General features: G+C 43.0%; 1 protein-coding gene across 1 annotated transcript in view; it reads left to right on the top strand.

Moving 5' to 3' along the window:
- The window catches only part of CDH23 (cadherin related 23), a 1,673,137-nt gene that overhangs the window by 367,578 nt on the left and 1,281,889 nt on the right, over positions 1-23,670 (top strand). The window contains exons 4-6 of the mRNA XM_033942780.1: positions 4,529-4,671; positions 12,763-12,810; positions 13,997-14,089. Of these exons, the coding sequence (XP_033798671.1) occupies positions 4,529-4,671; positions 12,763-12,810; positions 13,997-14,089 (284 nt within the window). The remainder of the gene's footprint in view (positions 1-4,528; positions 4,672-12,762; positions 12,811-13,996; positions 14,090-23,670) is intronic.

Here is a 23,670-nt window from a genome sequence, read left to right as displayed (position 1 = left end):
CTTTTCCCAATCCCACACAGCACAGCTCTGGCCACCTTTTTATTGTTTTTGGTTTGTTTATTTATAATCCGCCTTTTTAATGGCAGGACCAATTATCATGCCATTTAAAACCAATTAAAACACAAGTTAGGTGCAGGTAGGCACGATCTACAGTAGGTGCCTACTGACACCAAACGTTTTGCAACATTTTTGAGAATCTGGCCCTAACGGCCTAATTCTAAAATGGCACTAAAAACTGAGCATGTGCACATATTCTTTGTGCAATTTAATTGAATATAAATCCAGAGAAGCTCCTCCAAATGTGCTCCAGTACAATGGGGACAATGTGCTTTTCCTAAAATATCTAAATGTGAACTAAATTATACACTTCCCCCTCCATATTCGCAGGGGTTAGGGGCAAAGCCGGCCCGCGAATAAGAAAAATTTGTGAATAAGACTTTGACCCACGCCTCGCCTCCTTCCTGCCTCCCGGACCCCTCCATACATACTTAGGGCTGATTCTGACCCACCCACAACTCCTGGACCCCTCCACAACTTTTTTTTTAACTTTTTATAACAACTTTATTATTACAGTCAAGCAGAATAATTACAACTTGAATGGATCAATTAAACATAATAGAAAAAAAAAAGGAAAAACAGATTATTTAGATATTTAGTCCACCATATTTTGAGAAAATCAACAGGAAATAAAAATCAAATGAAATATCATACATCAATAAGAAAGCGGCAGTATTCTGGAATAATTACAGCCGGTAGAGCAAGCTATACATTATTTGCTACAGATACTCCTCCTTCTCTTGGTTCAATAAACCTCTATCAGCTGTTTGGGTTCAAAAAATAGGAAATTCTTAGTGTGATAGATAATAAAACATTTTACAGGAAATTTTAACAGAAAAGTTCCACCCAAGGCAAGGATTCTTGGCCTTAATGCCATTTCCCCACCTCTGGGATTTTTGAGCCATATCAGGAAATATACAAATTTTGGCCCCAAGAAACTGGTCATTTAAATGGTGAAAATACAAACCCAGAATATATTCACGGTCACTTTCCAAAGCTAATGTAACTAGTAGGGTTCTCCTTTCAGTTACCACCTCTAGCGAACTCTCCAAGAAGGTTGTCAAATCCATATCTCCCCTTTATCTCCTTGAATCTCATTAGGGGTGGAAGCATCTCCAGAACTTTTTAGCTGTAGATTATTAACTCTGACTATAGGAGGTAAATTATCAGGTAGGATACACAGTATTTCCTTAATATATTTTCTAACCACCTCAATAGGGGAGATCACAGGAGATTTAGGAAAATTCAAGAGTCTCAAGTTATTCTTCCTCAATTGGTTTTCAAAGCTCTCCATTTTTCTAGTCATATAAGTTCTTTCTTTTAACAGTCCAAACTCTGTTTGTTTCATTTAATTTTTCTTTTATTTGAGCAATATCTACACCAAGTTTCAAGTTTATTAGGATTTTATATACCGCCTATCAAGGTTATCTAAGCGGTTTTTACAATCAGGTACTCAAGCATCTTCCCTCTCTGTCCCGGTGGGCTCACAATCTATCTAACGTACCTGGAGCTACGGAGGATTAAGTGACTTGCCCAGGGTCACAATGAGCAGCGCGGGGTTTGAACCCACAACCCCAGGGTGCTGAGGCTGTAGATCCAACCACTGCGCCACACACTCCTCCAATGTAGCTTAACTTTGGAAAAGCCAGTTCCATAATTAATAGATAAAACACAACCTATTTTTAAAGCCTGGTGGTCTAGTGGTAAAGCAGTGCAGGAGCGATCTTCCTACACTCCTGCCTCATGCAGAACTGCAAACATAAATGGCTGCTGTGAGTTCCCACTATAGTCTCACAAGACTATGGGAACTCAAGGCAGCCATTTATGTTCGCTAGACCACCAGGCTTTAAAAAGTAAGTTGTGGAGGGTTCTGGGAGGTGGGAGGGAGGCAAGGGTGGGTCAGAGTCAGCCCTAAGTGAGATGTGGAGGCTTTAAAAAAATAAGTTGTGGTGAGGTCCAGGAAGGGGACCCACAAATTTAGAGGGGGAAGTGTAATTATTTTAAAAGGAGGTATCAGTGAACACCGTGCACTCCAGGGTGGATCGGAGACATTCCTGTAATTTATGCAAATTGTTCTAGAACGGGGTCTCAAAGTCCCTCCTTGAGGGCCGCAATCCAGTCGGGTTTTCAGGATTTCCCCAATGAATATGCATTGAAAGCAGTGCCTGCCCATAGATCTCATGCATATTCATTGGGGAAATCCTGAAAACCCAACTGGATTGTGGCCCTCAAGGAGGGACTTTGAGACCCCTGTTCTAGAATAAAAGGAATCCTCTTCTAATTTAGGCACGAGGATTTATACCAGGGTTTAGTTGGTATAAATGTTCGCATCTAAAGTTAAGTATGAATCCTGTCACCAAGCACTATTCTATAACCAGCATCTAACTTTGAGTGCCATTTATAGAATAATGCTTAGTATGTTTTTTCAGTCTGTGCTGAGTTTTCCATGCCATTTATAGAATTCAGTCCTAAGATACAGAAAAACATCTTTGAAGCCTCCCTTACTAGCTGGCGGCATTTATAGTGTAATTTTTTTTTTTTTAATCAGATCTCTATAGATTGAGTACCAGCAGATGGATGTTGCAAAACTGTCACTTCATTGCATAAGCGCCAAAAATTATGTGTGGTGTCTAACAAGTGATGACACTGTTTTTCTGCCTTTTGCAAAATTACTCCTCCCGCTATCCAGGCCAGCAAATACATGTATAGTATGAGGGGCCGCTGAAAAGTTCTCAGCCCAACCAACAAAGTTGGGGCACTCCATCGAGGGCTATGCACTTTGTCCAGCGATTTTTTACTTTTTTTGTTCCATCTTTTTCCGACGGAACAAATCACTATACTAAGTATATAGCCCTCTATGGAGACCAACTTTGTTGATTGGGCTGAGAACTTTGCAGCGGCCCCTTGTATATATGCTGGTATCCTATGTATTTTACAAAAAGACCTGTGTTTTACAGTCTTTTGTAAAATTCCAAGGGAAAGTTGAATCCCTGACCTGGAAGTTCTAATTCGTCCCTCAATGGTCTATGCAAAATGGAGAGTCACATCTGTTAAGGAGGTAGAAACTAGAGAATGACACGGGGACCATTTACTGTGGTAAACTGTGGTCACCGCAGTAAATCCACAGGAATGGAGACATTTGCAACTGGTTTACTGCGGTACCGGGGACAAGACACTTTGCCACCCCATGGGAGCGTTGAAAAATCTTGCTCCTGTGGTAAAAAAAAAGTTGCGCCCGTGTCAGACTTGGCATCTCTTCCCCAGCTCCTCTTGCCCCTATTTTACCTTCAGGAGCCAGCCATGCCACGATGAAGAGAGAAGGAACCCAAAACCAAAGCCTGAGACCAATGTGATTTGAAGAATAAAATTACCAGACATAAAATGGTAGAAAAAAAAATTTATTTTATATTTTGTGATTAGAATATTTCAGATTTGAAATATGTATGCTAAATCTGATATTAGACATAACTGGGGACCGCATAGCCCAGGCTGTGCTTCTTTAGCTTCCAGCTGGCTTAGGGCTCTCTCTCTGAACAGGGGGCAGTTGCCCTAGTTGCACTTCACTAACACTATTCCTGCCATGTGTGACTGAAGTATTCTGTTAGCTTGATTTTTCTGTGTAGCATTCTGTGATAATTTGGTTTGTTCAGTTTTCACAATAGTGGAAGGGATATTTGTGAAAGGGAGGGAGACAGAGGTTTTGTTGATCCTTGCTCTGTATTATTTGTGTTTATAAAATGACAATTGTACAGAATAGTGTCTCTTTTTATACTTTAATAAAATAAGTTCAGTATAAAATCATAACTATTCGAGGCTTATGCGGATGGGATCTGACAGTTTGCCAGGCGGGGACGGAGCTCGTGGGGATGGGGCAGGGACGGGGACTTAGTTCACAGGGACGGGGCAGGGATGGGGACCAAGCTCACGGGGATGGGGTGGGAACAGTGATAAATTTTTTCCCCGTGTAATTCTCTAGTTAGGGTATAACTTGAGGCAAGTTTTAGCAAAGCCAAGTCTTTTTTTATTTTTTCCATTCTGGAAATTATCTGTGTCAAGGCATCTGAATAGCAGATCTGGTCTTTACGAAATAATAATACAATTGTACCTTTAATTATTGCTCTTGTTAAAGGTCATTTGCAATTGCATAGGGACAAAGAGACTCAGAAATGGTGAGATGAAAAAAGAAAGGCCATCAGCGTCGTACAAGGCTGCTTAGGATGCAGAAATGGGAAGATTTGCCCCTCAAGATAATTGTGTGAAAACATATCAGAAAAGTCAGGGAAATTACAGCTTTCAGGACAGCTTGTGATGGCCTTGGTTGTGTTCAAACCCCCTCCTGTTTTTTTTTTAAAATCAGGTATTTAGTCTCTAAATTCCAAAGAAAAGACATTTCCTTTTTGTAAGTCTAGAACAAACAGCAGGAGCCTTTTTATCTGACGTTCCTCATTGTTCTGTCGCTTTTTCTCTTCAGGTACCTCAGTCACCAAGTTACTTGCAGAGGATCTGGATGATGACCCCTTGGTGTTCGGAGTAGTTGGGGAGGAGGCCAGAAGAGTGTTTGCTGTGGAAAGTGAGACTGGAGTAGTTTGGCTTAGGCAACCCTTGGACAGAGAGGTATTCAGCCTTTAAAAACATCACTTTTTGACACTCCTGAGTTTACAATACTTATCCTGCATGTTAATAATGGCAAAAACTCATTACCAACTGAAAGTCATGAGTTGAGTTTCTTTCATTTGAAAGGAAGCTCTGGAATGAGAGGGCATAGGATGAAGTTAAGAGGTGATAAGTTCAGGAGTAATCTAAGAAAATACATTTTTACAGAAAGTGTGGTAAATGCATGGTGGTAGAAGTGGTGGAGACAGAGACTGTGTCTGAATTCAAGAAAGCATGGGAGAGAGGAAGAAATAATGGTTACTATGGATGGGCAGACTGGATGCGCCATTTGGCCTTTATCTGCCAACATGTTTCTGTGTTTCTATATGCCTACTTTTCTGTATAAAATATTTAAAGGGATAGAACATGATACAATACTCCCCCGAAATTTGCAGGGGTTCCGCTCCAGGAACACCCACGAATTAGAAAATCCGCAAATGCGGTTTAGGAGCGGATCGGAGGCAGGAGGGGGCAGCAGGAGCGCTGGCGGGTGCTGAAAATTGGGTGCGGGATCATTCTTAGTATTTTCCGACTGCCTCTTCCTGGTACTAAAGTCAGGCTACACCAATCAAGAGCTGCTTTGACACACTATCTGGCATGTCAAAGCAGCTCCTGATTGGTGTAGCCTGACTTTAGTACCAGGAAGAGGCAGTCGTAAAATACCATGAAAGTCCATGATTCGCAAATCGCAAATTCGTGGAGGTATACTGTATACTGCTTTTCTGTGTGATTACAGTCAAAATGGTTTACATATTTTTTATGAGAAAAGTATATATCCACACAAGCTGAATGAAAAAAATACACTAACTCACCAAAAATCATTCATCCAAAAAACTGCCAAAGAAAGGTCCCAAAGTACAAATATAACTTTATTAAGTGACAAACTAGGTAAATGTAGAAAAAGACCTCAGTGTCCCCAAGGATGTAGAGTGAACTAATATCCCAAGGACTCTCCTGCTTCACAATTAAAGTTTCAAGTTTTATTTAAAATTTAATTCTAACACTTATCAGTATTTCTAAGCGTTGTACATCAATAAAAGTGCCTCCACCTGGCTGCTAACCTTCCTCGCTACACCACTGGGTGCTCTTATAAAATAGGCTCACAGGCCCAGATTCTCTAAAAGTGCGTCCCGATTTTAGGCAGCTGTAGGCGTCCTACAGCTGTCTAATCAGCCAATCGGGATGCACGTTTTTAAAAAAAAAATGCTCCCCAGGCAGGCCGCCTATATTGAAGGCAAGGCCCGCAAGACACCTAGGCCTTGATTCTGTATAGGACGCCCGGGAGAGGTGTCCTATTCAGAATCGGCCTAAACTAAACCCCGATTCTGTAACCGGCGTCCATGTTACAGACGCGGGTTAGAGAATCGGGTTAGATTAGATACGGCCCGCTACACTTATCACGGCAAGGGATCTCTCTGCCGCTATAAGTATAGCGGGCCGTGGCCCCTGACCGATCACTGGCAGGAGGGTGCCCAAACCCTCCTGGCCGAAGACGCACCCCCCCCCCCCCCGACACTACCGACCGCCCCCCCCCCGACATTACCGATCCCCCCCCCCCGACAATATCGGTCGCTGGCAGGAGGGTGCCCAATCCCTCCTGCCCGAAGACGCACCCCCCCCCCCCCGGCGCTAACAACCCCCACTCCACCAAACCTGTTCTTACAGATGGGTCTTGCACGTCGAGCAAGCAGGCATGCCTCGTTGAAATGAGGCGGGCCCGCCCCTTCCCGGCCCATCCCGCCGAAGCCTAAGGTCTGATTGGCCCAGGCTCTAGAAGCCTGGACCAATCAGGCCTTAGGAATAGCGGGTCCGCCCATCCCTACTAAGTCTAAGGTCTGATTGGCCAATCAGACCTTAGACTTAGTAGGGATGGGCGGACCCGCTATTCCTAAGGCCTGATTGGTCCAGGCTTCTAGAGCCTGGGCCAATCAGACCTTAGGCTTCGGCGGGATGGGCCGGGAAGGGGCGGGCCCGCCTCATTTCGACGAGGCATGCCTGCTTGCTCGACGTGCAAGATCCATCTGTAAGAACAGGTTTGGTGGAGTGGGGGTTGTTAGCGCCGGGGGGGGGGGGGTGCGTCTTCGGGCAGGAGGGATTGGGCACCCTCCTGCCAGCGACCGATATTGTCGGGGGGGGGATCGGTAATGTCGGGGGGGGCGGTCGGTAGTGTCGGGGGGGGGGTGCGTCTTCGGCCAGGAGGGTTTGGGCACCCTCCTGCCAGTGATCGGTCAGGGGCCACGGCCCGCTATACTTATAGCGGCAGAGAGATCCCTTGCCGCGATAAGTATAACGGCCGCGTTTACTTACAATGTAGACCAGCATTTTGCTGGCCTACATTTTTAAGCTTCTCATCTACTAGGGAGACGCGTAGGGCCGCCTAGGTTCAGCCTAAGGCCCGCCTAAGGCCCTTAGACGAGCTTAGGCATCTTGCGGGTCTCCCTAGGCTCCCGGAGGCACCTTCAGGCCTGACTGGGGAGCATTTTTTTAAAAAAAAAACGTGCATCCCGATTGGCTGATTAGACAGCTGTAGGACGCCTACAGCTGCTTAAAATCGGGACGCACTTTTAGAGAATCTGGGCCACAATGTGTAATTTGGGCACCTAACTTGTTGCATCTAATTAAAGAATTGCTTCCTATGGGGGGAATTTTATAAATGGCGCTCAGAGAGTGGCGCTAGAAAGATGGACACTAAACACTATTCTATAAAGGGTGTATGCCCTTTGTGGAATGAAATTTAGCACCATTTCCCGCTCCCAACTCTCGACACCAGACTTAAGCCTGCTAAAACTTGTGTTGATTGCGGTGCCCAAGTTTGTTGTGGTGGCCCTTTATTCTGTAACACAGCACCAAACTTTTTGGAACACTCCTGACTTTGCCCATGACCTTCCCCTGCTGAATTCCATGCTATAAGATTTAGAGACCTAGCGTTATAGAATAGCATGTAGCCAGATGCCTGCACAAATACAAACTAGTGCCAATTAACATCAATAACTGGTTTTAGTAGGGTTACCATATGGCTCCAGGAAAAGGAGGACGGATTGAAACATCCAGATTTGACTTCCATTGCTTTCAATGGAAGTAAAACCAAGATGTCTCAACCTGTCCTCCTTTTTTCTGGAGCCATACGGTAACTCTATAATGTTAGCATCCAATTATTGATGGTTAATAGCGTGTTAGCCAATTAAGTTGTGTGTGCTTCTTGAGGGGTATGTCCAAATTTAAGAGCCCAAATCTAGGCACATATATAAAAGCCAGGAGTATATGTGTAATTATGAGTCCCTTTTTGCTCTGCCCAGACACTGCCTATGTGTACACCTACCTTTAAACATACCCACTGTTTAAGAAGGTATGCTCTCGTATGTACAGAATAACACAGTTCCTTGGGTCTCTCATTGATCGCAGTAGCGGATCAACAGCAGAGATCAAGTGTTGATTAGCACTGGGGTGTGCAGCCATGGTGAGCATGTACTAAATATGGAAGTGCAAGGACATCTCAATCACCATCAAACAAAGGCTAATTACTACGATTGCGTTCCTAATCACAGCATATGGCTGCGAGATATGGACACTCTTGAAAGCAGATAGAAAAATCTACGCCTTCGAGCTGTGGTGCTGGAGAAAACTTCTATGAATCCAATGGACAGCTACGATCACCAACAAAGATGTTCTTGATCATATAAACTCAGAGTTGTCCCTGGAATACAAGATTACCAGACAGAAACTGGCCTAATTTAGACATGTGATGAGGGCAAATTCACTAGAAAAGGAGGTGCTACTCGAAATGGTCAGCAGTAAATGGAAGCAGAAGAGACCAAAGACTTGTTGGCTAGATACCATCAAGAATGAATGGGAATGAACATCAATCATTTGAAAGCTGTGGAAAACAGGGAAGCATGGCGAGGACTGGCCTACAGAGTATCCAAGGGTTGGACACGACTGAGGCCCAAATGCACTAAAATCAGTGATTGTCTAATGATCGCCAGTAAACCAGTTTTAATTGGTTTAGCAACAATCGGATTTGCCAACTCGATGCACAAAACAGCACACCACGTAGTTTTCTGCACGATGGTTCATTCTCCGATCCGGCCATGTAAATAAGGTCATTAATATTGAAATGCCAGGTAAACTAGCAGTGATTGAATAGGGGCCCAATGTCCTGATTGGCCTGCATACCTTAAGCCCCTCCTACGCAAGGGGCCTTAGGTACTCAGGCCAGTCGGAGTCTTAGGCCCCTCCCCAGTGCATGCTAGGATGCACCGGGAAGGTGGCCTAAAGCCCTGATTGGCCCAGATACTTAAGGCCCCTCCAATAGGAGGGGATTAAGGTATCAAGGCTAAACAGAGCCTTAGGTCCCTCCCCTGTGCATCCCAGGATGCACCGGGAATGGGAAGGCCCACCATTTTGAAAAGGCGGGCCTGCTGGCAAGAGGGAGAGGGCATCCCCAGGGAGGAGTGTCAGGGGGATCCAGGTGGCCTGGATGCACAACTGGTTTGCTGAGGCAGGAGGGAGTGGGCATCCCTCCTCTGTCTCTGGATGTGTCACTGTTCTGTCAATGATGCCTACCTCAGAGTGCCATTTATAGAAGAGCACTCAGTGATCTTTTTTTTCAGCACCCAAATTTCAGCGCCATTCTCTGGTCCCTCTAAGCCAGTGTATCGCAAACTATTTGCCGTGGCACATTAGTGTGCTGTGGCAGATTCCAAGTGTGCCGTGTGATGCCAGCTGACTGCTTACATGAGGAGAGGTGCTGGCTGACTGCTTACAGGATGTGCCTCTTGCGGTGAGAGACACGTCCTGTAAGCTGTCAGCGGGCACTGACGACTCTCCTCTTTGCCGGTGCCTCTCCTCCTCTTCCCCACTGGCAAAGGGACAGGTACAGGGTCCGGCCGGAAGGTCTCTGTGCATGCGTGGACATCGACGTGATGACATCACGTGCTTGTCGATGCGATGACATAACATGTCATCTCATCGACATCCACACACTTCCGGGTGCCTTCCTGCCACGGCACCAGGATTAGTGTGCCCCGGTGCCAAAAAGTTTATGGGACACTGCTCTAAGCTGAGCAGATGTTCTCCAACTGCAATTCTGCCAGTGGGGTGATGCTTCAATATTATGTTTTCAATCTCTATGGTCAGACAGGTTCCATTAAGTCCTGCAGAGCCTGCCTGTCCCTTAATATCGAATATGTGACAGTCAAATAGCACCCCCTACTGGCAAGGCTCTTGGTGGAGGAATCCTGCTTAGCATAGAGCAGCAATCTCAAACTTGTGGCCCACGGGCTGTATGCGGCCTGCTAGGCACTATTTTGCGGCCCGCAGTCGCTCTAAGCAAAGCAACAACTTAGATTTGTTGCAGAACACTGGGCTGGAAGAGAGGCTCTGGCGCCAGCTGACTTTCTACTTCCTGCCTTCTGCTGCTTTCCTCTTCTTCTCCAACCAGTAGCCCTGCGCCTCCCTCTCCGCTTCGGCCAGTTGGTACTCCGCTTCCAGCGCATGTCAAAGTGGGAAAGAGGGTTGGCTGTGGCGGCCGCCATTGGACATTCCAGTGGAGGGGCGTCCATGCTGATGTGTGGTTTGTTTGTGTGGGGAAAGAGAGAGTGCAAGAGCGGGCCTTGTTCTGGGTAAGCGTTAAGGAGACGAGCTGAGCTCAACAAAATGGGTCGTAAGAAATCAAAATGCAAGCCCTCTCTGAAGAATATGATGGGAACTCTGGAGACATATGAATTCTTTTCTCCCCACCCCCGGACCAGCAGCGATAGCTCAGTGTGATTTTAACTTAGCCACACAGCTGCTGCTAGCATTAGTTTACACGCGGTTTCATCAGGCAACCTCAGGGCCTTTGCTAGGCCAACCCACTTCGATGATGTGAGGCGGGCCAGCCTAGCAAAGGCCCCAAGGCTGCCTGATGAAACCGAGTGTAAACTACTGCTAGCAGCAACTATGTGGCTAAGTTAAAATCACACAGTGAGCTGCCACTAGGCTAGAGAAGGGATGGGTATTGCTGGAGAGGGAAGGGAGAAGGGGTATTACTAGACATGGGGAGAGGTATAGGTGCTGTTGGACAGGAGGGAGGGAAATGGAAAGGAGGAGAGTTACTGCGGGAGAGGAGGGAAGAGAGAAGGGGTACTGATGGACAGAGGGAGAGGAGGGAAGGGGTACTGCTGTACAGGGGGGAGGTAAAAGGAAGGGAGAAGAGGTGCTGCTGGACCTGGCAAAAAGGGAGGAAAAGGAAAGGTGCTACATACTGGAGGGGGGGGGTGAGATGGTGCATGGGGAGAGAGCATGTTGGGTTGGGGGATGGGAAGGAGGGATGCCACTCAAGGGAAGAGGGAAGGACAGAGAGAGAAAGCATGCAAGAGGCAGAAAGTGTTTGACTCATGGAGAGAGCGAGATGGATGGGGAGGACAGAAAGGAGGGAAGGAAAAATGTTATACTGGGGAAGGGGGGACAGGGCAGAGAGTGAAAATTTGGACTCATGGAGGGAGAGAGAGATGTTGGTTGGGGGAGGGAAGGAGGACCAGAGGAGAAGCATGCAGGAGGAAGAGAGAAAAAAATGTTAGACTGGTGGAAAGGAGGAAGAAATGTTGGACTGGGGCCAGAATGGAGGAAAGGAAGGGAGATGGACTGCAGGGGGCAGAAAGGAGGAAGGGAAAGAGAAATGTTACACTGGGGGAGAAGAAGGAAGGAGAGAGATGTCAGACCATAGAAATAGGGAAGGAAGGAGAGAGCGATAGGAAGAGAAGGTAAGACATGTAAACGTAGATTTTGAGAAGAAAGCAGAGAAATGGAAAAATTGAATATTAAGTTAAGGCAGAAAGTGAAGACGGAGAGAAAAACAGTCAATTGACAAGAAAGCCCTGGAAACATAGTTAAAAACACAGAAAAATAAAGTCACCAGACAACAAAGGTAGGGAAAATGATTTTATTTTCTATATAGTGATTGAAATGTGTCAGTTTTGAGAAAGGAAAGATGTTAAACTTTAACTGTGAGGGCCACAGAAAAAATAGAGTATGTGGAGGGCTGCAGAAAAAATAGTTAATGTGTTATTAAAGAAATGACAGTTTTGCATGAGGTAAAACTCTTTATAGTTTATAAATCTTTCCTTTAACTCAGTGGTTCCCAAACCTGTCCTGGGAGACTCCCAGCCACTCAGGTTTTCAAGATATCCCTAATGAATATGCATGAGAGAGATTTGCATATAATGGAAGTGACAGGTATGCAAATCTCTCTCATGCATATTCATTAGGGATATCTTGAAAACCTGACTGGCTGGGGTCCCCCAGGACAGGTTTGGGAACCACTGAGTTAAAGGAAAGATTTATAAACTATAACGAGTTTTACCTCATGCAAAGTTGTCATTTTTTAAATAAGACATTAACTATTTTTTTCTGCATCACTCCAAGTTCCTACAAATCCAAAATGTGGCCCTGCAAAGGGTTTGAGTTTGAGACCACTGGCATAGAGGGAACAACGGTGCAATTTACTGAATCTAGTCCTAAACATGCACCATCCTAGCATCTAGTTTTTGGCAACCGATAGAGAATTACCCCCTACCAGAGCAGTTGTAATAACGCTTGCTGGAATAGAAAACCTGTGGTAAGGAAGAAATGCAGGTTTGAATCAAATTCACAAAATAATGGCAAAAAATATCAATAAACAGTCCTACATATCCAGACTGCATAATGAGCTCATAAAGGCTAGGCTTTTTACTTACACTGCCACTCCTGAACATTTCAGTATCTTCTTTTTATGCTCTGTCATTTAGGAATTAATAGTTCATTAATAAGCCATGCTCATAAATGATGCATTTGTAGACAGTCCATTCAAGATTGCCTTTGTATATATGAGTATATACGCATATACGTTTTGGTTTTTTTAGCAGCACATAATTGATATTTATATGCTATTCCACTCTGGAGCTTTGTCAGTAATTGTACCCTTAGTTCCCTCCTTTTCAAGATTCCCCAATGGTATTTTACATGTAATTATACTACTGTCAGAAGATAAACACTATTTCTAATCGCATTATTTTCTTCTCTTTTCATTTGCAGACTAAATCAGAATTCACCGTTGAGTTTTCTGTCAGTGACAGCCAGGGGGTAGGTCTGATTTTTATTTTTTTTTAATGTTGTACCTCTTCAGCTAAGGAATGGGCCAATAAGAAACTGGATTTGAGAGGGAAGAGAGGGTTCTGGGAGAAACACTGTAAGCAATTTTGGCCTTTCATTGCAGGAGGCATTCTGAAGCACTTCACAGATAACTTAAATACCACGTTTTCCTAGAAGTCTTTATTTAGGCACTGGTACTGATCATTACTATTAAAGGGGGATGCATCTTTCCCCTAATCCTATATATTTGTGTGCTCAATTTTCCGACTAACTTGCTAATTTGTGCATTCAAGTTAGAGAATGAGGTCAGATGCTTGTTACTTTATTCAATAATTGGCTGTTTGACCTTAATTGGCTCCAGTTAGCAGTTATAGACATAGCTGCCCTTGGTCACTATTAAGAACATAAGAGCTGCCATACTGGACAGACTGAAGGTCCATCAAGCCCATTATCTTGTCTCTAATAGTGGCAAATCCAGGTCCCAAGTAACTAGCTAGATCCCAAGTAGTAAAACAGATTTTATGTTGCCTATCCTCGGAATAAGTAATGGATTTCTCTAAGCCACCTCAATAATAGCCTGTGGATTTCTCTTTTAAACCCTGCTAAGCTAACTGATTTCATCAAATTCTCCAGCAACAAATTCCAGAGTTTAATTACATGTTGTGTGAAGAAATATTTTCTCCAATTTGTTTTAAATCTACTACTTAGTAGCTTCATCACATGCTCCCTAGTCCTAATAATTTTAGAAAGAGTTGCACATTCAAATTCCATAGCATGAACCTCAAGGGGAAGTGGACGTGGGAGTGGCATTGGCTGGTCAGGGGAATGTCGGGCAGTTATTTGTGTGGGTTATAGAATACATTTATGCCAGCCATTGAGCTAACGTAAATACTTGCACCAAAACTTAGGCACATAAATGCATACCTACTCTAGTATTCTATAACAACAGTTATGCACATAAGTGTAGTTATAAAATTTGAGCTTACTGCGCATCATTCCAGTTCCTAAATTTTGAGTGACCTTCTTAGAATTTACTTCTTCATAGACAGGTCAACAGGACCAGGAAGAAATCACCAGCTTTAAATAAATTACAGCCCTAAAGCTCTTGTGAAGTAGATGTTATCATGGATTTGGCTTTGTTAATAATACTTGGGCTTGTCTTTTCCTTTCCTTATAGGTGATAAAACAGAAAGCAAATATTCAAGTAGGCGATGTGAATGACAACAGTCCAATGTTTCACGATCAGCCGTATGCTGTACGCATTGCAGAGGTAGGAACCAAGATCCTGTACTATAGATGATAGTTTATTAAGGGCATTGAGTTCCATTCTTGTTAGTCTGGAAGGAAAAAAGCAATTGCTAAATTACCTTTGTGCCTGTTGCCCAACATTTTTATTCCAACGTATATTCTGTAAATCAGAAAATTCACCGCAACAACAGAAGACAAATGTATCACAAACAGAAAATCCAACAGCATAGGAGATGGAAAAATGCACCCAGATGGTGTTCCAACAGTTGATTGTTATAGAGGAAAATAGTGACTCAATACGAAATATGTTTCGGCCACAAAGGCCTGCCTCAGGAGCCTGAGATACTAAATGGAAACCCTCTCTTGTAAGAGTGTAGCTGACCATAAGATGAGCAACACTGTAACCATCACAGTGTCTGAGGCTATCTCAAGGCTTAATATCACTGCCTCTTTTCCAGTCCAGGCTCCGCCCATTCCTTTCCTTTTCATACTTCGAATGGAAGAGAGGTGATTTACAGCCTTGAGGTAGCCCCGGTCAAGCGACAGTTACAGTATTGCTCAGTTACACTCTTACAAGAAAGGGGTTCCATTTAATATCTCAGACTCCTGGGGCAGGCTTTAGTGGCTGATGCATGGTCCGTGCTGAGTCCTCGTTTTCTAAATAAAAGTCAACTGTTGGAACCAAATCTGGGTGCATTTTCTGCCTGCTCTGCTGTTGGCTTTTCTCTTCTTTCTTCAATTGGAAAATTCAACTGTATCAAACTGCTTTAGTGAAAGGAGATGATGGCATTATTTCAGTAGCATACACCTGTACAAAACTTTCTACATCTGATGTCCAGATGGATAATAGTAAAATATCTACTGAAGTACCACGAGGCAGAACCGTAATGCCATGCCTTTGACTAGTTACATTAGAATAAAACTTGGATCAATTTCCTGTTGTGTTCATGCTTAGGTTAGCATTTGCACTCTTCTATTCATTTAACCTGTTAACTCAATACTCTCAATATACTGTACTAATTCAGAACTGAATCTGTCTTCCTGGGTAGCTCTGAGTTAATATAGAACTCAGTTTCTATCTCCTTCTCATATGATCTCTAGCTGTAGTAAAAAAAAAATAATAATAAATTTTGATTTAAGTAGCTCTTCAGGGTCCAAAGTTGGCATGAAAATGAAATTATGTGCATTTAAAAACCTCTGTATCTGTTTATTCCATTTGCTTTACTAGAGAATGTTCTACAGGGCTTCTCAGAATAAAATGAGACATTTTGGTTTGGATGCCTAGAATTGCCTGCCACCTTGCCCGAGGCTACTTGTGAGCTGAGACCTGGCTTTAATCACCTAGTGGATGATTTTCTAATCATCAGTTAATATAAGAAAAAAGAAATCAGCTTATAAATATTTTGTGCAAATGGCCTTTGGGATTTCTAATTGTAAGTTTTACAGCCAAACGTTCAGCATTACAAATCAAGCTATTAAAAATGTTTGAACTCAGCGATCAGCACCTTTTGTATCAGGAAGACATTCCTGATATGCTGAGATAACCAGTGTTTGCATGCAGAGCAGTTGCTTGTGAGAGAAGGGAGAGAAGATGGCAATCACATCAGAAGATGTACACAGTGGGACCTGCATGTGTTTGTATAGTTAATAAGAAGCATCTTTCTCCTTATTGGAAAGATGCCTTCTAGAATGGGTAAGACCCTGAAGCAAAGCAAAATCCTATGTTTCTCAGGGTCCTTAGGCCACATCACTGAAAACAGAAGAGAATTATTTACTGACCATCTAAAAAAGAAAACTGAAATTAAAACCATAAAAAACAACATTAACGGCATAGAGACCCTTTCACTAAAGTGTTTTATGTTAATGTTTCATTTGATAGCCGCTTAATTTACTGTGTTCCTCACTGTCATTTAAAAAACTACACTATGGCACTGAAACTTGTATTAGAGCCCTTTAACTTGCATTAAGTTCTCAAATCAAGTTTCCAAGTTTATTATAAAATTTGTTATACCGCCAAATCAAAACTGCTTAGTGATTTACAGAGCATTAAAAGGGATTACATAATGTAAGTAACAATGCAAAAAAAATAAACATAAAATAAACTCTACAAACTCGTAACAGGACAAAACAAAATTAGTAACAGAACAGGAACAAAAGGAATTAGGGTAGAACTACATTATTGATAGGAAAGAAAGAACTAAAAAGGGAAATACAGTAGGTAGGGGGAGCATAAATTCTTTAAGAAAAACCATACATTGTAGTCATACCGCTGCTTGATAAACCCGGCCCCCACCCCTCTCCTTTTATATTTACTGATAGATTTTTGGAATGGAAAACCTATTTGGATTCAACCAAACTCTCCCTATGTAATAGGAACTGAACTAGTTCTGGTAAATTTACGAGGGATCTTCAAAAGGTTTTTGCATCAGTTTTTAAAATTTTGAAAAATTTTGCAAAATTTTTGAACAATTTTGATGACCATATCACTACGTTGTTTTCTGCATCACTCTCTATATGTGATATATTGGACATCTCAGACCCCTGAGGAAGGAGTGTTTCTCCGAAACATGGACCGTGTAGAAACATAGACATAGAAACATAGAAAATGACAGCAGAAAAGGGCTATAGCCCACCAAGTCTGCCCATTCCAAATACCCGCCCCCTTGATTTCACCCCCTTAGAGATCCCATGTGAATATCCCATTTTCTCTTAAAATCCAACACGCTGCTGGCCTCAATCACCTGCAGGAGGAGTTTGTTCCAATGATCCACCACTCTTTCGGTGAAGAAGTATTTTCTGGAGTCGCTATGAAACTTCCCTCCCCTGATTTTCAGCAGATGCCCTCTGGTGGTCGAGGGTCCCATGAGGTAGAAGATATCCTCTTCAGACTCGATACGGCCCGTGATGTACTTAAACGTCTCAATCATGTCACCCCTCTCTCTTCGTTCTTCAAGTGAGTACAGCCTCAATTTATTCAGTCTTTCTTCATACGTGAGATCCTTGAGCCCTAAGACCATCCTAGTGGCCATTCGCTGAACCGACTCGATTCTCAGCACATCCTTCCGGTAGTGTGGTCTCCAGAATTGAACACAATACTCCAAATGAGGCCTCACTATGGACCTGTATAGCGGCATCATGACTTCAGGTCTTCTGCTGACAAAACCTCTACGGATACAACCCATCATTTGTCTTGCCCTGGAGGAAGCCTTCTCCACTTGATTGGCAGCCTTCATGTCCTCACTAATGATCACCCCTAGATCACGTTCCGTCGTGGTCCTGGCCAAGGTCTCACCATTTAGTACGTAAGTTCTGAGTGGATTTTTCTTACCCTTACACTTTTTAGCATTGAAGCCTAGCTGCCATGTTGCTGACCACCGTTCCAGCAGCAGTAGATCCTGTGTCATATTATCAGGTAAGATGCTTTCACCTACTATGTTGCAAAGTTTGGCGTCGTCGGCGAACAGAGATACCCTTTCTCTAAGTCCTTGGGTCATATCTCTTATAAATAAGTTGAATAGAATCGGGCCCAAGACCGAACCCTGTGGCACTCCACTGATCACATCTGACGTTTTGGATGGGGTACCGTTTACCACCACCCTCTGAAGTCTACCGCTCAGCCAATCCTCAACCCATGTAGTTAGAGTATCCCCTAATCCTATCAATTTCAGCTTGTTCAATAACCTTCGGTGTGAAACGCTATCAAAAGCTTTACTGAAGTCCAAATATACTACATCCAGTGACTTTCCGACATCCAGTTGACTAGTAACCCAGTCAAAAAAGCTAATTAGATTAGATTGACAGGATCTGCCCTGGGTGAATCCGTGTTGGTGGGGATCACGTAGGTTTTCCTCGTCTAGGATTTTGTCAAGATTCCGTTTGATCAGTGTTTCCATGAGCTTGCACACTATAGACGTGAGACTCACTGGTCTGTAGTTTGCCGTTTCTGTCCTGCAGCCCTTTTTGTGGAGTGGGATAACGTTGGCGGTTTTCCAGTCCAAGGGGACTTTTCCTGTGCGTAGGGAAAGATTGAAAAGAACAGATAATGGTTCTGCCAGGACTTCACTCAATTCCCTGAGCACCCTGGGGTGTATGTTGTCCGGACCAATGGCTTTGTTTACTTTGAAGCTTGATAGTTCGTGGTAGACGCTACTGGGTGTAAACTCGAAATCATGAAACGGGTCTTTCTGGTTGTCTCCCGTCTGAAGCTGTGGACCAGCTCCCGGCGCTTCACAGGTGAAGACTGAGCAGAAGTATTCATTTAGTAATTCTGCCTTAGCAGAATCTGAATCTACAAACTTACCATCCGATTGCTTCAGGCGTTCTATCCCATCTTTGTTTCTTTTCCTGTCACTAATATAGCTGAAGAAAGATTTATCCCCTTTCTTAATGTTTCGTGCTAGATCTTCTTCCATTCGGAGTTTGGCCTCTCTGACTGCTATTTTGACGGCTTTAGATCTGTCCAGATAGTCTTTTTTCGCCTCTCGTTTTCCTATATGTTTGTAGGTGATAAATGCTTCTTTTTTCTTTTTGACGAGGTCCGAAATTTCTGCACTGTACCATTGGGGTCTTTTGTTTCTCCTGCGCTTACTTACTGTTCTTATGTAGCGGTTTGTTGCTTCATGTAGGGTTAACTTCAGAGTTGACCACATATCCTCTACACTGTTAGACTTTGCTTGTTTATGCAACTCCTGATGGACAAAATCTCCCATGCGGTCGAAGTCTGTGCCTCTAAAGTTGAGAACCTTTGTTACTGTGTTTGACCTTGAGAAACCTTTCTTGATGTTAAGCCATACCATTTTATGGTTGCTGGAGGCTAGTGCATCTCCAACTGAGACTTCCGAGACACTATCTCCGTCGGTGAGTACCAGGTCTAGTATCGCCTGGTCCCTAGTGGGCTCCAATACCATTTGCTTGAGTCGTGCACCCTTTATGGAGTTTAAAATTCTTTTGCTGCCACACGTAGTCGCGGAGAGTGCGTTCCAATCTGCATCTGGCATGTTGAAGTCCCCTAACATCACTGTGTCTCCCCGTAGAGTGTTGTTCTCTATATCCTCGATTAGTTCCATGTCTTTGTCTTCCTGTTGTCTGGGAGGTCTGTATATCACACCAAGGTATAGGCATTTTTCTTTTCCTCTGGCTAGATTCACCCAGAGGGATTCCTCAGTGTATCTAACATCTGTAATTCTGGTAGTTCTGATGTTGTCCTTAGTGTATAGTGCTACCCCTCCTCCTAACTTACCCTCTCTGTCGCAACGTAGTAGGTTGTAGCCTGGTATAACCATATCCCACCCATGCGAGTCCGTGAACCAAGTTTCGGATATTGCTATCACGTCAAGGTTAGCGTTTAATATTTCAGTCTCCAATTCTAGAATTTTATTGCCCAAGCTGTGTACATTGACATACATAGCCCTCCATATCTGTGAAGAGATTCCCTTTTGAGCTAGAGTGACTCCTAAATTATTATTGATAATTCCCTTTAAATTATTGTGGATAGCATGGGTACTTACCTTAGATTCAGAAGTGTGGGTGTGACTCACCTCCTCAGGGTGGTTTCTTACTGCTCTGGGATATAAGTATGTACCCTCCCCCAACTTACCTAGTTTAAAGCCCTATGGAGTAGGCGGGCCAGGCGATGTCCGAATACGTTCTTACCTTTCCTGGTTAGGTGGAGTCCGTGTATATGAGAGCCATTTCTAAAGGATTACAAATTTATATGGTTTTTTTAAATAAAGATTCCCATCCTTGTACATTTCCATCTGCAGTTTCTTTCTTGTTTTTGGTGTTCATTTTTTTACTGCAGATTCGTTGGATTTTTCTTTGTTTTACTTTGTGGAGTACAGACTTCTTACAGTAGTAGGACAAAATTAACATATGAGTTGAGACTTCTGACAACGATTCCTACTTTACTGAAACAGTTTTTAGACTGTAAATTGCTTAGACCAGTCGGGGGGTAAAAAATTGCAGCAAATGTTAAATAAATAAATAAACTGGTTAATGGAGCTGAATATCAGCACTAACCCCTAAAGCTATAGTCAGTGATTTTGTGTGCAGTCCAGAGGTGGAGTTGAAACTTATATAGTTAAGTGTCAATATCCAGCAATTAACCACCTGCCTAAAACGTAGGGCTCCTTTTACTAAGCTGCGTTAGGGCTTTAACGCGCGGAATAGCGCATGCTACAATGCCTTGCGCGATAGACACTAACGCCAGCATTGAGCTGGCGTTAGTTCTAGCCCCGTAGCGTGGGGTTAGAGTGCGCTAATCTGTGTGCGCTAAAAACACTAGCGCACCTTAGTAAAAGAGTCCTATTTTTGTCCAGTTTCACTTAGGTAGTTAAGTGCAGGACACCACACTTAACAGAAATAGGAATAGCTGGCCGCACAAATCCAGATAATACTAGTGCTTGGACATGCCCCAACACTTACTATATAAGCATAATACCAGTAGTACAAAAAAAAAAAAAATTGCTGACCACTGCGGGTGAATATTTATCCCAAAATGCTAAAGACACAACTATTCAACAGGCTGGTGTCTTAACGTTCTTTGCTTTTTTAACATATCTTTCCAATTTTATTCATTTTATTCACATGTTTATTTTATCTTGATGTATTTATTAGAATTGTATGTATTGCTTTCCTGTTGTTAGCCGCTTAGAACCTTCCCGGTGTGGCATCATATAAATAAATTATTATTATTAATTTTATTATTATTATAGCTCCGGCCCTGCCTATAGTTTTCCACTTCAGAAGCAGTCCAATTGAGAATACATTGAGTTATGGATTTATTGGAGGTTGATGAAGATTCTTCCTTGTCTGAGTCATATTGACTCAAACAAGTGTAGGTGCAACCTACTAATTGAAGCAGCTTGATAGAAACTAGGGGAGTCTTGTTTTCTGCACAGATGCTGCTTGTGACCTTGGACGAGTCACGTGGAGGGGCATTTTCAATATGACATCCAAATATCCATTAGAGAAAATGAACATTTTCAAAACAGGAAAATATCTCTCTTTTTGTTTTGAAAATAGCTTTTTCCTAAATGCGTTTGTCCTCAGTGCATCTATCTTTTACAAAAAAAAAAAAAAGTCCAAATGAAACATGTATAAAAAAAACCATTGGGATGTAGGAGGGGCCAGCATTCATAGCAGACTGGCCACACAGACATTCCAGTTTGCCCCTAGGGGGCACTGCAGTGAACTTCACATAAAAGTTTCCAGGTACATTGTATGGTGAGCCCTCAAACTCACACAAAACCTACTGTACACCTTCCCAAATACCTGCAAGTGCCACTTATATGTAGGTTTTGGGTGGGTTTTGGTGGGCTCACACCTTCCACCATGTCTGTAGTAGTTAAGAGTGAGAGGTTGTAAACTGAAAAAACACCATGAACATCTTCTCTCGCACCAAGCAGTATCATGGGGTAAAGACCTAGAACAATTGCTTTTGCCCACTACTTATGAGGAATTTAGGAAACGTCTGAAAACACACCTGTTCCTAAAGTATCTAGACAACTGATCCTCTCTTCTCTCTCCCCTCTATAGCGATTAACTTGTTCTATTGATCACTCTCTCCTCAAAAATGGATTTCCTGTCCTATTAACCCTCTTTCTTCCTCCCCTCTTAATCAATTTGTACCTTTGCTTAATCTTTGTAAACCGCATAGAACTTCACGGTATTGCGGTATATAAGCTGTTATTATTATTATTATTAAGAGTGGGATATGGGCTTGGATCCCCTTCTCTGCAATCCACTGCACTGATCACTAGGATATTCCAGAGACCTGCTTTCTGCTGTAATAGGACTGGCCATAACACCTGAAGCTGTCATTCAGACTGGTATGTACTGTTTCATTCACATCTTTTGGAGTGGAAAAGGATAGTAACCACTAGAAGAATTAGGAGGGGGGCATTCCTTCATGCCTCCAGTGGTCATCTAGTCAGTTTGGCCATCTTTTTGGCACTTATTCATTATTGAAACAAGCCTGGCCTCAAATGTCCGTTTTGCCCTGAAAGTTTTCTGCAGGAAAACTTCTACATCATAAGTCCAACCTAATTGCACCCAAAAGAAGCCCCCAACAACCCCGCTTGAGATTTGGATGCTCTGCAAACAGTATAGAAAACTATCTTAAAAATTTTTTTGAAAATGGCAATTTGGACTTTTTAGCAAACAAAATGTCCAAATGCCACTTTATGCCATTTTTATGGACATTTTTCTCTTTTGAAAATGAGCCCCTTAGTCTCCCTCTACCCTAGATTCAAAATTTAGGCCCCGATATAATAAGCTGCATTATTTGCCAATTAACATGAATTAATTGGCAATAGTATGTGTTATATGTTCTTAATACAGAATAGTTTTACTGCAAGGCACATTAAATAATAATGAGCTGTAAAGCATGCAAATGAATGCAAAACAGCTCATTGTCATGCAAAATGAGAAACAGAGCTTGCAGTTAATTTCACAAACTGCATTGTTTCCTGTAGCCTTATGTATAAAGGTTGAAAGCCTGATTGAGCTCATTGTGTTCCAACAAGACTATCAGAAAGTCCTTGCTATTTAAACTGGATTGTCATTAAAATGCTTTAGTTTCTGCAGACTAGAGAACGACATGGGGAAAAAAAAATTATCACCGTTCCTGCCCAGTCCCCGTGAGCTCGTCCCCATCCCTGCCCCGTCCCCATGAGCTCAGTCTCCGCCCCGCAAGCTCGGTCCCCATTCCTGCCCCGCACAAGCCTCAAATAGTTATGATTTTATACTGAGTTTATTTTATTAAAGTGTAAAAAGAGACAATATTCTGTACAATTGTCATTTTATAAACACAAATACAGAACAAGGATCAACAAAACCCGTCTCCCCTCCCTTTCACAAATATCCCCTCCACTATTGTGAAAACTGAACAAACCAAATTACCACAGAATGCTACACAGAAAAATCAAGCTAACAGAATACTTCAGTCACACGTGGCAGGAATAGTGTTAGGGGAGAGCAACTAGGGCAATTGCCCCCTGGTCAGAGAGAGCGCCCTAAGCCAGCTGGAAGCTAAAGAAGCACAGCCTGAGCTTTGCGGTCCCCAGTTATGTCTAATACCCACTCTAGAAGGATACATATTTCAAATCTGAAATATTCTAATCACAAAATATAAAATAAATGTATTTTTTTCTACCTTTTGCTGTCTGGTAATTTTATTCTTCAAATCACATTGGTCTCAGGCTTTGGTTTTGGGTTCCTTCTGTCTTCATCGTGGCATGGCTGGCTCCTGAAAGTAAAATAGGCGCAAGAGTAACTGGGAAGAAGATGTCAGGTCTGACACAGACGTAATTTTTTTACCACAGGAGTAAGACTTTTCACCACTCCCACGGAACCGTAAAAGGTCTTGTCCCCATTCCTGCAGAGCGATGAAAGGTCTTGTCCCCATTTCTGTGGTAAACCAATTGCAATTGTCTCCATTCCTGTGGATTTTTTGTGGTGATCATGTTATTCACTACTGCAGACTCTGATAGTTCTTAACAGAAGAATATAAGATTTGCCGCTGCTGGGTCAGACCAGTGGTCCATCATGCCCAGCAGTCCGCTCACGTGGTGGCCCTTAGGTCAAAGACCAGTGCCCTATTTG

The sequence above is a fragment of the Geotrypetes seraphini genome, chromosome 4 (genome assembly GCF_902459505.1).
Source record: "Geotrypetes seraphini chromosome 4, aGeoSer1.1, whole genome shotgun sequence".
In the NCBI taxonomy this organism is placed as follows: Eukaryota; Metazoa; Chordata; class Amphibia; order Gymnophiona; family Dermophiidae; genus Geotrypetes; species Geotrypetes seraphini.
The sequence above is the reverse complement of the archived record's forward strand: the minus strand, read 5'-3'. Positions and strand labels throughout refer to the sequence as shown.